The 14276-nt window shown below is 42.8% G+C and overlaps 1 protein-coding gene across 2 annotated transcripts in view; it reads left to right on the plus strand.

Annotated features, from left to right (window-relative positions):
• fat4 (FAT atypical cadherin 4) overlaps window positions 1-12670 on the plus strand; it is a 100272-nt gene extending 87602 nt beyond the window's left edge. For both annotated transcript variants that reach the window (XM_005726559.1, XM_005726561.1), the window contains 6 exons: window positions 205-290; window positions 1901-2080; window positions 2538-2662; window positions 4655-4872; window positions 6490-6751; window positions 9531-12670. In XM_005726559.1, coding sequence (XP_005726616.1) covers window positions 205-290; window positions 1901-2080; window positions 2538-2662; window positions 4655-4872; window positions 6490-6751; window positions 9531-11440 — 2781 coding nt within the window. In that variant the 3' untranslated portion in view covers window positions 11441-12670. The remainder of the gene's footprint in view (window positions 1-204; window positions 291-1900; window positions 2081-2537; window positions 2663-4654; window positions 4873-6489; window positions 6752-9530) is intronic.
• The last annotated feature ends 1606 nt before the right edge of the window (window positions 12671-14276 follow it).

Raw genomic sequence — 14276 nt, forward strand, 5'->3', positions numbered from 1 at the left:
TTTATGGCCCACCCCTACCACAAATAACAGTGAGTGACACATGTTGTTGGTGTTTATGTCAACCACACTCTTCCAGAAACATTTTTTACTTAAATGTAATTTCCTCCCTGAACAATAATTGTGTGAGTCAGTGTAGCTTCACAGCTGTTTCTCTTAAAGAGAATCACACGTGACAGCAGTATGTGTGTTCTTGTCATCATGCAGGCTGCATCCCTGACCGTGGACCTGTGTGGTGATGACCAGGAACCAGGCTACTGTGCTGTGAGCAACGTGGCAGTGCACACTGACTGGTAAGAAAGCAGCACACACACACACAAAAACACATATATGCATGTATTGCCCAGTACGCTGAACAGCTGTTTCTATGATCCGTAGAAACTGTGAATGGGAAAGCGCTGTTGACAGTTTCACTTCTGAGGACTGGAAAACTTGATGAATAATTTTTCACAACTGTAAAAATAATGGAAAGTCATACATAACCAAAAGGTTTTGTATACCTGGTGTGAGCATACTTGTCTAATATTTTACAGCTGTTGCGTTGCGCTCTGCAGTGAATCAACACTACATAATCAAGAGGTTTAATTAACCACATATTGTCCTTCTCGTCAATGGATGACGATCCGTGTTTTCCAACATTTTATGGCTTTAAAATGTTGCTGTATGTGCAGCAGCTTGCACGGATGTTCTGTATCCTTGAACTTTTCAACTTTTCTAGAGGTTACCTTAGAAGACTCATTACTCTGCCACCTCCTTAGTACAAATTCCATTTAATGTCCAAGTGTGTCCTTGAGGCTCTACTCAGGCACTCGTGTAAACCAAACTGTGTATTTCGAGGACTGAGAAGACATCTAACGCAACATCCAAGGTCTCGACTGTATTCCTCTGACATTCTCAATACACTTGTCAAAGTTTACATCTGAAAATGAGAAAACAGCTTACGTTTCAGCTGCCATTTCTCAGGATAAACTTAGCATGGTTTATTTCCCTTTGCTTAATTTAGACATTTTGTGAGTTAAAGGACCCACAAGATGATTCATAAGAACAAAGTGAACTTTGTTAGGAAGCTTCATAACAGTAAGCAGCAATTTATATTTTTGTCTTGCCTTAACTGTTTTTCTTTAAGCAGTACTTTAGAGATGAATTGCAGAGGTTCAACCTTTAGTTTCACAGTGATGCTTCCAGTTCTATTAAGTGCTAATCTCTAAAGTAGAGAGCAAAGAATGAAACTTTACTTTTGTTCAAACAAATATTTCTATATTTTTTTCTAAATTTTTATGGCTATTCTGGTTAAAGTGTTGACCTTTAATTCTTTTTATTATAGTGAAAATTCCTTAATGCTGTAGACAAAGCATTGTGACCTTTACTCCTGTGTTACTGTCTAAGTCTTCCGTTGTATGCAAATTGCTTAAAATGCCTTTCTCTTACATATTTCTACACAAATAACTCAAAGTCAGAATGAAGTCATCTGTTGCAAATATGTGATATATGATGTAAACCGTCATTAAATTACTGGATGACCAGTGCTGCTGCACAGAGCCAGGCCCTGTGGGGCGAAAACTTGAGACTGTGCATGTTTTCCTGTGTGTTTTTTGCTCTGTGTGTGTGTGTGCGTATTTTATATGTGTGTATGCGTGAGAGACAGATTTGGCAGATGAGGAAAGGCCACAGAGATCAGCAAAGGTTTATTTTGCAAGGGTCTTGGGACCATATTGTTGTGAAACTCGCTGACCCACGTTGTTTTTCTGTGTAAGCTTGTGAAAATGTGCGTGTCTGTGTGTGTGCTTTGAATACTTGAATGCATTTTTTAGCGTTTGGGTTTCTGCTCATATGTTCCTTTCTGTCGTGATCCATTTTAAGTCTTTGTGCACTCCTGTTCATCTATCTGTGTGCGTGTTTGTAGGATCCTCGATGTGCAGCCCAACAGGCTCTCTGTGGGAGGCGTCAGGTCAATAGAACCCATCCTTCATCGGCGCGGTCAGGTCGCCACCCACGACTTTGTCGGCTGCATCATGGAGTTTGCCGTCAACGGCCGCCCGCTGGAGCCCAGTCAGGCGCTGGCATCGCATGGCATCCTTGACAGGTCCGCATCCCAACCTCTCCCCCTTTACTCCCGCTCCCAGCCTCTCTCCATCTCCTTTTTCTTCTTCCCATCTGTCCGTCTTCTCTAACCTCCTTGACTCTCGCTGTGGGACATCTGTTCACACTTTCAAACCCTCTCGGGAGTTTTTAAAAAGATGTCTTCTTTTTTTTTTGAAGTACAAATGGAAGATTTTTGACGGGGGAAACCAATTGCAGAATTCCAGAGAATTTTTTTCCTCACTGTCTTCCTCGTGAATGGCGAAGCGAGGACAGATCTTTTAATATGCTAATTCTCTGAGGTTCTTTATGGGGTTTTTTGTATTGCCGCACGGGAAGAGAAATCACAGCTCATCTGCTCCTGTTTTTGGAGTTTCCTTTTTCCGCGGACCCCCCGCCTGTGTGGCTGACTTGTCAAATTCACTGTCTGATTGTCAGTTTGTGTGTTATTGTGTCCGTAGATGTCCGAGACTGGAAGGAGCCTGCACCACCAGCTCCTGCAGACATGGGGGCACCTGTGTGGACCACTGGTCTTGGCAACAATGCCAGTGTGTGGATGGCTTCACTGGCAAATTCTGTGAGAAATGTAAGTATATGTCTTTGAAGTCTCTCTTTTTGCTGAGTTTGCACTTAGGAATATTCTGCCATGATTATTTATGAATTATCCCTCCTGAGTCATCATACTGCACCATGTAGCTTAATATAGACCACATCGGTGGGTTCTGAGCTTCATTTCAAAGCATTTGTGTACTTTATAGGAGATAAATTCGACTTGCATCAGAGACCTAAAAAAATGCAGAAAACCCTTTGAGACACATGAGAACTGACAGAAACTTATAGCTACTGTGTAAGGTGCAACATTGTGTTTTGCGGTGTTACCGGTAATTATTACCAGATTTTTTTCAAAGACTTTGATATTGTTACTGGAAACAAACAAGATCATTACTGCGAGCTTTTCCCTGTTTGCCATCAGGTTTGATTTTGTGGGAAATCTGCTGGTTTGCTTACTGGCACGAAAAAAAGGATGAGAGACATTTTCTTCTAGCACACATGGAGCAGAGCAGGCTTTCTTAGTGCCATATGTATTGTTTGCTGGAAAGAGAAAAGAAAAAAAAACAACAACAACAAGAAATGCCGTGAATAAAATATGTCATGTAGACTCTAGGGCCCTGGTTAATTTAATTTAAAGAACAGATTGTGTAAAGATTTACATTTTTGAACCCTGTGAATGTGGGACAGAAACATTCATCCTCAGATAATAAGTGGCACGACAGACTTGTGCTACAGTCCTATTAGAGAAAACAGTGGTTGGAGTTTGCGGCACAACCAAAATTATTGTGATTTGGTGCATTGAACATGCAATTTTGCAACTTTGTGGAAATTTTTTGGAGATAATATGCCAATTAACTGTGATAAATTAGCAAGAAAAATCCCATCTACTTTCACAATAACTGCTTACATTCAGGGTCAAAATCTTACAAATAGTGATAGTTACTGCAGAACGGTGACTTTACTACAAAATGACATAGGTGCTCAGCAACATTGCTCTTATTTGGGAATAGAACCAGAATACAACCAGCCGAGTTGAGTCCCCTGTTGCAAAGAGACCCATCGCAGAGAAGTTGCACCTATTAGCACAGACTGACTGAGACTGATTGCAACATGTTGGGAATCTGTCTGGATCAGTAAATTAGACGGCAGTTGTCTCAGATGGAATGTAGTTCAAGTCAGACTACAGTTGTCTAGACACAGGTTGCCTCCCACACCTGTCCAGCCGTGCTCGTGCAGAGGTTGAATGTGTTGCAGGCTCAATCTCTCGGCAGGAACTGGTCACTGCAACTACTTGCAGTCAGTCTCTGACAGTAAGAAAACTCACCAACACCAATTTCTCTGAGTCTCAGTGACTGTTGATAAATCTTATAATTTGTTAAAATTCTGTTTCATTTTCATCTGTGCTCTTATTTCTAAGCACATTTTAAATAGAAAACTTAAAAGTGACTTTTGAGCCTTTTTACCTTTTTCCAAAATATACAAATATCCTCATAAATGCACTGCTTTCATGAAATAATCACATCAGTATTTTATTAACATTCATATGGCTATTTATCCTGGATAACATGCTAATCTTTTAATAGTGTATTAGCAAGAGGGCTCATATTCATTATAGTAATAATGAAATATGCCAAAAGGCTTGTTGCTTCTTGAAATGAAATGATGCAATTAGCAATGCCTCAGGTTTATAGTTAACATGCACACAAAATTCACGTGCCATCCCACTAAGTAATAATGAGATGGCTTGCAGTTTTCATTTCAGTTATTTTCCTACTTAATCTCTATTAGAAATCATTATCTTGCTCAGCGATACACGGGCTGTTCTGAAAACTGACTGGATGATGTTATGGGAAGATATCAGTAATCGCTGGTAAGAATGGAAGGACCGATTCGTGGTTATGGCAGTCGGATTAGGAAAATCATTTGCACCTGACCGTCCGCCAGGAGCAGAGTGGAAATGGAAGTTTAAAAGCCGCCTGCGAAACTCGTGTGAAGTCACAAGATATTTTCTGTCTTTCTCACACAGACATGACAGCCGACACCGCTCTGTCTCTGGATGGTACTGGCCGCCTGGACTACACCCTGAAGCAGGGCCCAAAACGTGACATCTTGCTGAGACGGTCTCTGCAGGGAACGACCTCTGACCCCATGGGTCCCAGCAACTTGAAGGTCAAGTTCAGGACACGCAGCAAGACCGGCACTCTGCTGCATGTGCAAGAGAGCAGTAACTACACTACTGTTAAGGTGAGGAAGGTTGCCTTGTGTGTGAGTTTAATGAGTTTAATGAGAAGAGTAAATTTCACAATAAAAGCTTTCCAAATCATGCTTGTGAACAGTAAATAAGTAGCTATGCTTAGAAAGGGAGGCTATTCACTAAAATTTAAAGCCCCGGATCAACTCAGGTCTAGTAAAATGAAGCTTCTGTCTTTGATGTTTCATAGATTATCTATGAAGTTACTATGTAGATGATATTTTAAGCACCTACGTACCAGCTTCTTTTGGTATGACAGAGCTGTAGACCAGGCAGTATCTTGCATCACTAACAGTATTTACGCCACAGCTCCTGATACACTGTTAAGACACCTTGAACATTTGTATCCTAAACATGTCTAGGTAATATATATTTCTGTGTGTGCTACGTTCCACTTTCATTCTAGGAAATCTACCCCGTCTTTCTCGCCCACTTTCTTTTACTCCAGTCTGTCTTTTCTCTCTTCTCGTCCTGTTCAGTACACCCTCCTCCCTTTGCCTGACCGTGGGCAGCTGCCCAAGGAGGCCTGAGCGTTCATTCATCCTCTTCAGTTTCCATGTAGACACCCTGCAGTCTCAGCACCATCAACCCGTTCCCACTTCAGCATCGGGCTTTGTCTCTTATGATTTTGTTTTCCGCCACTGAACGGCTTCTGGTGCTCATCAAATCACCACTGCGGCTTCCTAAATAGTCCAGAAAAGTATTATAAGTGCTTTGAAACCTAAAAACAAAAGAGCAGTAGGGGAATACATACTGTGGGTGTACATATGTTGAGAGAGAACTATATAAACTGAGAAATGAAAAACAAGATGTTTAATAGATAAACTCCTTGATTGGTTTTCCAGCTTGAGAGCTCTTAGTATTCTTTGGCTGGGGAGACTTCCACTTTTCCCTTTTTACATCAATTCTTCCGGAAGCGACTTATCACTGCTGATTTTGGGGGAGGTGGGTAGGATTACTTTTCCATCGAAGTCGGGAGAACACATGCGATTACCATACACAGTGTAAGCCACAAATTTGCTGTGCGTGCCAAAGCGAGCTTGATTAATTTCTTTTTAAAGCACAATCGTCGTCCCTCTTCAGTAAAGAGCCTTCTCTTGTGGCCGTTGGAATATATGCGCTTTCCCTAAATTTGTCGTGCTTGAGCTTCTGATCATCTTCTGGCTGAGTGACTGTAGCTACACACACAAGTTGTGAGAACATGATTGACTGCAGTGTGTCCCAGTGGGAGAAAGATTTATAGTATGAGCATCCAGCTGCATTTTTGTTTTCGATCTCCGACCATAGTCTGAAAGCACTGCTGTGGTAGTTTTGTGGGGACTGAGACAAGACTTCCTCTCATCGGTCATGATTGATACTGACACGATAACTTATTGCATTAATCTAAAAAACTGCAGTTTTAACCACTGTTTATCTCGACTTTCTTCAAAGACTATTTTTATTTTATGCTTGACATCAGAAATAATGGCAGTTTGCAGATTCACATGATTGTTAATGTCTTTTATATACTGTTTATATGCATGTCTTTACCAAAGCCAGCTAGATCCGGTTTACTCTGATCACTCTGAGCTGTGAGCGAATAACTAAAATCTAAAATTTGCTTCTCTTAGCTGAGGAACGGCAACATCCACTACATCTCAGACGCCGGCGTTGCGGGGAAGGTGGAGCGCACCGTGGTAGACGCAGTGGTTTCAGACGGCCAGTGGCACACGCTACAGCTGGTCAAGAACGGCTCAGCCACTGTGCTCCAGGTGGACAACGGCCAACCTAGGGTCATCCAACATCCCACACAGGATTTTGGAGGTCTCAGCGTTTTAACCTTCTCGCTTGGTGGGATTGGGCCAGGGCCAGCTCAGCAGAAAACTGGAGCAGGTAAGCCTGGACAGTGTAGCTGTTACCTGTCATTTATTGGGGGGAAGAGTAAAAATGATGGACATGTGGACATATGGGCATTTGGGGTGTACATTTTCCTGCATCTAATCTTTACCAGCTTTCAGTTTGGATTTGGGAGACAGACACTCTCTAAGATTAAGATTAAGCTTAAAACATTTTCCTTTTGGTAAAGCTTATAGTTAAGGCTGGAACAGGCCTTCCTTAGTTCCTTAGTTATGCTGCAATAGACTTAGGATGCTGGGGGCTTCCCATGATGCACTGAGTATTTCTTCTTCACTTACTTACACCACTTTGCATTTAATCATTAGTTATTATTCATCTCTGTCCCTTTTCCACAGTATGCTTTTTGTCCTGTCTCCCTCCCCTCACCCACAACCAAGTCTCAGCAGATGGCCACCCACCCCTGAGCTTGGTTTTGTCTGAGGTTTTTTCCTCATAAAAGGGAGTTTTTCCTTCCCACTGTCGCCAAGGGGCTTTCTCTCTATTCTTGTGGGGTCTTTACCTTACAATATAAAGTGCCTCAAAACAACTGTTGCTGTGATTTTCCACTATTTAATTCCAGAATTTAGTTGGAATTGGCAGGAAAACTGAAACTTTTGGAAAAAAGCTCCATGCAAAATAAAACCTTTTCTTCACAATGACATACCCTGTCTGCGACCAGACACCTAAAATAACTTCAGAATTCCAGGGTTTGAAAAGGACCAAGATGATTGCCAGAAGCTGATCGAGAGAAAGCATGTTGTTCCTTGTAACAGAAGGTTTTGGTTAACAGTAGTCACTCACACATAGTATTTTTTGCTCTCTACATGTTGGAACAATCAATATAGCTTAACTAGCCAAAGTTAGTGGACTAAGAAGTAGAGAGGCTATATGTAACATATATATTATCTATATAGAATAAATAGTTAAAGGTTAAAAATGGAAGACATACAATAAGTTTTCTTCCATATAAGTTTTATTTATCAGTATACAGGGTTTGCTGCCTATAATCACTAGTTAAACAACACATACTGCTGCCACTGTCAGAAAACTACACTACACACTGTTGCTATGACTTGACGCTGCAGAACTGGTGGCAGAGTGGGACGGTGAAACACACCATCCGTTTGCCAGATTTGCTTGTAACTGGCTGCTAAGAGCTCACTTTAATGTACTGTGACTGTAGTGTTGCAGAGTTGAACCCCCAAATTACAGGACAAATTTGAATGGGAAAATTTAGAGAGGGGAGTTTGCCCTTCCTTAATTCCACTACAGATCCTGACACAAGACTGTTGGTGTGTCTAAAGAAATCGCATTTAGTCAGAACAGCTCCTGTGCCTCCTCTTCCTCCTCCTCCTCCTTCTCATTAAAAAGGCTTTTTAAAAAAAAACTCATCACATTTAGTCAAGAAAATCAAATTTTAGATACATGACGGTCCAAGTGGAATACAATTAACAATAGTTTCACACACATGTTAATGATTTTGAAAAACTCATTCACTCTTTACCCAGCATAAGTTACACATCTAGCAGTGTTTTTACATGTTATGGAAAGCTTTTCTGCAGAGTAAAGGTGTGTGCATGGACATATAGCACAAGTATGCGACAGCACACGTGAGCTCGTGAATCTTTATGAATTCAGTACTCTTTTTTTTTTCTCCTGCATATGAATTAATAGTCTGCTCTTTCAATTGCTGACCATATTTGGTGGCGATCCAACAAGACTCTGAGTAACTGGCCTGAAATCTATTTCTATTTGACACTGCGAAGATTTAAAGTTATGAATTTACGGTAGTTAAATAAATGTTTCTTTATCAGAGTATCATTTATGGACAAAATAACTAATTATAATTTAATCTGACTTCGCCTTGGAGCGTCTGTCTGTGAAGCCTCATGGACTCTTTTCTTAGTTTAGATTTAAATCACAGATCAGATGTCCTCGAGCATGAGTTAAGAACAGTTTGGAAAAGGTGAAAGAGAGGGTTTCCAGGAGGAGGTAATGCAGCACAGTAAATTTCAGGGTTTCAGGGGAGGGAAAAACTAACCTAATACTATGGACTAATATGGTAAAAATGAGCAATTTGGATGATTTGTCAACCTCTTTTACACAAAGACTGGGGCATATTTCAAAACAAACATATCCTCAGCACGCAGATCTGTGGCAGACTGTTTGTGAACCCACCCCCTAACTCAGTGTGTATCTGAGCATTTGTGTAGCGCTGTGTACTCGCTTTCTGAGGGCTAATGAAAAGACACAAATGGATTTAATCTGCACTGGGATAAATTCAATAAAAATGTAATTGCACCGGTGAGGCAGCACTGTTAGGCAACACACAAAGCAAGAGATTAAATTAGACACAGAGACGTTCATCCAACCCAGATGGATGTCTTGAAGCTATAATGCCTCTGACGATGGATTCTCTGTTAGAAAATATTTCATATTTCTTCTCTTAAATTGACCAGTGATTTATTCTGCCAGTTTTTAGAATATGATTTTTCTATTTTTTCATTGAAGGAGGTGCTTTCCATGATGAAAATCTTTTTATCCTAAGCTTGAACCAATTACCCATCTAAACAAAATTCCTTCAGCTCTTATTATAGTTGCCAGTTCCTGGTATTTATGAGGAAGCAATCCAGCTTCAGCAGACGTTTTGAAAAAAAACATTCGGTCTGGTGGCAGTCAGAAGCAATTCCCCTTCAGGCCACTGTAATGTCCCTGTTAGCTGCTGTTGGCTGTTTCTTGTTATCTGAGCCCTTTCTTTTCTTCTTTTTGTCCACAGGTTTTGACGGCTGCTTGGCTTACGTGAAGTACAACAGAGAGAACCTGCCATTTATGGGAGAGCACAGCCTCGTCACTTTAACCAAGACCAGTTCATCCGTCAAAATAGGCTGCAGAGGTCCCGACCTGTGTGAGAGCAATCCATGCTGGGATGGCCTCATGTGCGTCAACCAGTGGTACACATACCAGTGTGTCCCGCCTGGCGACTGTGCCTCTAATCCCTGCCAGAACCAAGGCAGCTGCGTGCCGGACCCCCACTCTGGTTTCACTTGTGTATGCTCCGAGCTCTACACAGGCAAGACTTGTGAGACCCTGGTGGCCTGTCTGGGAGTCGAGTGCCCTCAGGGTACCGTGTGCAACACGGCGAATAATGGTGGATTTGTCTGCAGCCCCAGTCCCACATCAGAGACAATGGTCCTTCCCATCTGGGCGGTGCCAGCTATTGTTGGCAGCTGTGCCACTGTCCTTGCCTTGGTGGTGCTCAGCCTGATCCTGTGCAACCATTGCAAGGACCGCAACAAGACCAAAGTGCCAAAGGAACCCAAGGAAAAGAAACCCAAGGAGAAGAAGAAGAAGAAAAAGAAGAAGGGTAGCGAGAATGTAGCATTCGACGACCCAGATAACATCCCACCATATGGAGATGACATGACTGTACGGAAGCAACCGGAAGGGAACCCCAAACCAGACATCATTGAGAGGGAAAACCCTTACCTGATCTATGATGAAACAGACATTCCTCACAACAACGAGACGGTCCCCAGTGCTCCCTGTGCCCCCTGCAATGCCCCAGAGGCAGATATTGAACATTATGATATAGACAATGCCAGCAGTATTGCTCCTTCGGATGCTGACATCATCCAACACTACAAGCAGTTTCGCAGTCACACGCCCAAGTTTTCCATCCAGAGACACAGCCCGCTGGGCTTCGCCAGGCAATCTCCCTTACCTCTCGGAGCAACAAGCTACACCTACCAGCCTCAGTACACCCAAGCACTGAGATCCACCCCCCTCAGCCATTCCCACTCTGCCTGTCCTACTCCAAACCCTCTCTCCAGACACTCTCCAGCCCCGTTCACAAAGCCCTCCTCCTTCTACCGAAACACTCCCACCAGAGAACTCAACCTGGCTCGTCGTGAGGGCAGCCCGCTGGATCTGCACAATGATATGTGCCAACCGCCACCCATATTCAACTACGCCACCCGGTTGGGGAGGCGCAGCAAGAGTCCACAAACCATGGCCGGCCACGGCCACACCTCGAGGCCCGGCAGTCGGCTGAAGCAGCCGATCGAGCAGATCCCGTTGGAGACGGGGCCTCCTGTGGGGCTGTCCATCGAGGAAGTGGAGCGGCTTAACACTCCACGTCCACGCAACCCCAGCATCTGTAGCGCTGACCACGGGCGCTCCAGTTCAGAGGAGGACTGCCGCAGGCCGCTGTCAAGGGTTCGTAACCCCGCTGATGGCATTCCTGCCCCAGAGTCCTCTTCAGAAAGTGACTCACATGACTCCTTCACCTGCTCAGAGATGGAGTATGACCGGGAGAAGCCTGTGTCCTACAGCTCCCGGGTCCCCAAGCTCTCGCAAGTCAACGAGTCAGACGCTGACGACGAGGACTACGGCGGGAGGCTTAAACAGAGGCGTTACTCGAGTCGGAGGGCAGAAGGAGGGCCTGGCGTTGCCCAGATGCCCTCTACTGACCAGCACTACACCCTACCCCACAAACTGGGTCAGCAAGCCGGTGGCTTCAACTGGGACAATCTGTTGAACTGGGGCCCTGGCTTTGGGCATTATGTAGATGTGTTCAAGGACTTAGCCTTGCTTCCCGAGAATGCGGCAGCAAAAGACATTGAAATGAACAGTGGAGATGGCTCAGTGACCATTCTTAATGAAGGAGAAGCTGAGCAATATGTATGAGACTATTTATTACAATGTTGTACAATATGGTGTCGTTCTCCAATTTAAAAAAAAAAGAAGAAGAAGACTGTACATTTCCAGAGAACATTGGACTTCATGTTTTTTGCATAACTCAAAATAATAAGACGACTTTTAATGCAGTAAGGCAGAAAAATGGCACCTGTAAAAGAACAGATTTCATCATGAGCCACCTTGGAATGGTTTACCAGTCTTTTCTAGGTTCAGACTGTACATTCGTGCATTCATCTCTCTGAGGCCTCATTACAACATATCCACTGACACTGAAGAAAGAAGTCCATGTCTGAATTCAATTTGGTGACTGCAAAACTCCATTCACATTATCTTGATTAAACACTTCTGTTCTTTATTACCAATACTGCTTCTCCTTTCCAGAACCTTCTGTCACATTCGCAGCGGAGAGATAAGAGGGTAGATAATTTAAAAACTCACAGCAAGAGAAATCTCCCAGTTTCTGTCTTTTTAGGGTCATTTTTCTAATTTACTTAAAAGGAAGCATGTGTGTTTGATCTAACTGCACCTGTAGGTGACGGGACACAGCCCTCAGTGTAAAAGTATGAACATTGCTTTGCTCGCACGGTATTGCAGACCCCACCGATGTTATGATCCCTCTGTCTGTCCGTCTGCCTGCCCTGGTGTGTTTTCTTAGAGACGACTGGCTAAACGCTCCAAAAGTGAGATTAAATCAAGCCCCCTGCCTTACAGACATTTGAGGATTTCAGTACGGGACAGAACTATTCTGGTTTTTGGGCCCAAGTTCAGGAAGAGAGGAGATTTTTCAGGAGGGATGATGGTGAGGGTGTCGTTAGTCACAAAACCACATTGTCAGACAAGCCAAGTGTTTTCAGGCAACGATGATGATGATGATGATGTATGAATCCTGTAAACATGACCCCAACTAAAACACTATGAACTTGTGTACATTTTTTTTAAAATTCATGAGCAATCATGGAGTCATTTGTCTTGATGTTGGCGTCTCTGTTCATTATTTTGACATGTATGGTTTCTACATTTTTGTACTGTTTATTAACTTAAATTACTTAAGCTGTGTTTTTATGAATATTTTCATATGCTGAAATGTATGTTCTTACTTTCGGGGAAAGTAAGATTGAAGACTTATTTTTTACATTTGTTACAAATGTAACATCAGTATTTTCCACTTTTGATAAAACTATAACATGCTGTATGCTTTGTACCTGTAAAAAGCCAATAACAGAATAAAAAAAGTATTTATTTAAATGTGCTTTGTTTCTCTTTTTCCCCTCCTTTCATTTAGATGCATGTATGCGTTGGCAGTTTTTAAAAATAGCCACCTTCATGCTCAGATTACACCCCTTCCCAAATCATTCGGGTGGTAAGTTATTCTGTATTTTTGCCTCAGTCTGTGCAGTTTTTCATTTGTGCAGAGTCTCAACTAAACATTTGAAAAGGCAATTCAGGACCTGAACGAAACTGAGCCACCTCACTCGCAGCCAAACAAAACATCAAGCGGACTCCACGACGCAGGGCCCTATATTGCTTTCAACAATTATTTACATCTGTCTTATTGAGCAGAAAGGCTTTTTTTTTTTTTTGTCATAGCTCAGTGATTCGGCATGCAACATGCTTATCTGCTCCATCATCGAGGGGAGAGAGGCCACGAGAGAAAAGGCAGGGAGCCATGAACCCCGTGAAGAGTGACAGCCTGAATCTGGGTAATATACCGCGAGGGGCTCGGTCTTGCAGAGAAATCTGTTGACCAAAGCCTCTTTGAAAAGGCTCTACCACTACAATGCTGAGATAATAAAACAATGATAATGAGGAGTTGGTTAGGTAGTGGGACGAGTGAGTGGGAGATGAATTCAAATAAACCTCACAGTGTCTTCTCTGGTGTGACGGTGGGGGCTCTGAGACATCGGGCAGAGGCAACTTCAGGAGCAAAGTCCCCCCACCATCCTCTCTATAGGTAAGCAGAAGAAGCTTGTATACCTAAAGGGAACATTGTTCTACAGTGCACAAGGATGTAAAACACTCATGAAAACTGACATGGATCTGTCTTCCTGATTTTCTTGGGGGTTGGTTTTGTGACGTGATGTGTGCGCGTGTCTTTTTGGGAGGGGTGTCCTGCTGTTTTTGGATGTTTTCCAGATGGCTCCTTGACTTTGGTGAACAGCAGAGGCTTATGATGTGTTTAAGGATTAATTGTGGCATATGTCTTAAGTGCAAAAACTGCATGTTACATTATAGGACGTGGCCCTTAAGAAAATACAGCATCTGTTACTCCTGTCAGCTCACCTGCCTGTTATTTTAGTAAGCATTAAGCTATTTGTGTTAGTAATGACACAATTATAGAATACGCTACCATGATTGCAACTCTCATTTTGGAAAGACATGCAGCAAAGAAATCACGTGTGTGCAAGTCAGCCATAATGCATTTTGCAGAGCTTCACATGAACTCGAACGAAGGTGTGAAAGAGGCGTTGTTGGATTTCTCAGGGAGCTCCCCTCCTTTTTTTTTTCTCACACATGTCATCAAAACATGATTCCCATTAAAATGATTTCCATGTTGACTCAAGAGTTTCACTTATGTTTATAAAAGGACATGGCACTGAGCTCTGAGTAACTTTCTTAGAGCAGCGTCTCACCCCCACAACAAAATCCTCCCGAAGCTTGTTTATAAAGATTGATTAGTTTGAGCTTCAGTCTCCTGATGCAGCAACAGTGCCTCCAAAGGTTTGAATTAAAGGGCTCATGATAATTAAAAGCACATTCACTGCGGGATCAAAAAACACATGTCACTCCTTTTCTCATTAGTCGATGCTAATGGACCGTGAGTGTG

This window comes from Pundamilia nyererei, unplaced genomic scaffold, assembly GCF_000239375.1.
Source record: "Pundamilia nyererei isolate P.nyererei 1_Seehausen unplaced genomic scaffold, PunNye1.0 scaffold00020, whole genome shotgun sequence".
NCBI classification, from domain to species: Eukaryota; Metazoa; Chordata; class Actinopteri; order Cichliformes; family Cichlidae; genus Pundamilia; species Pundamilia nyererei.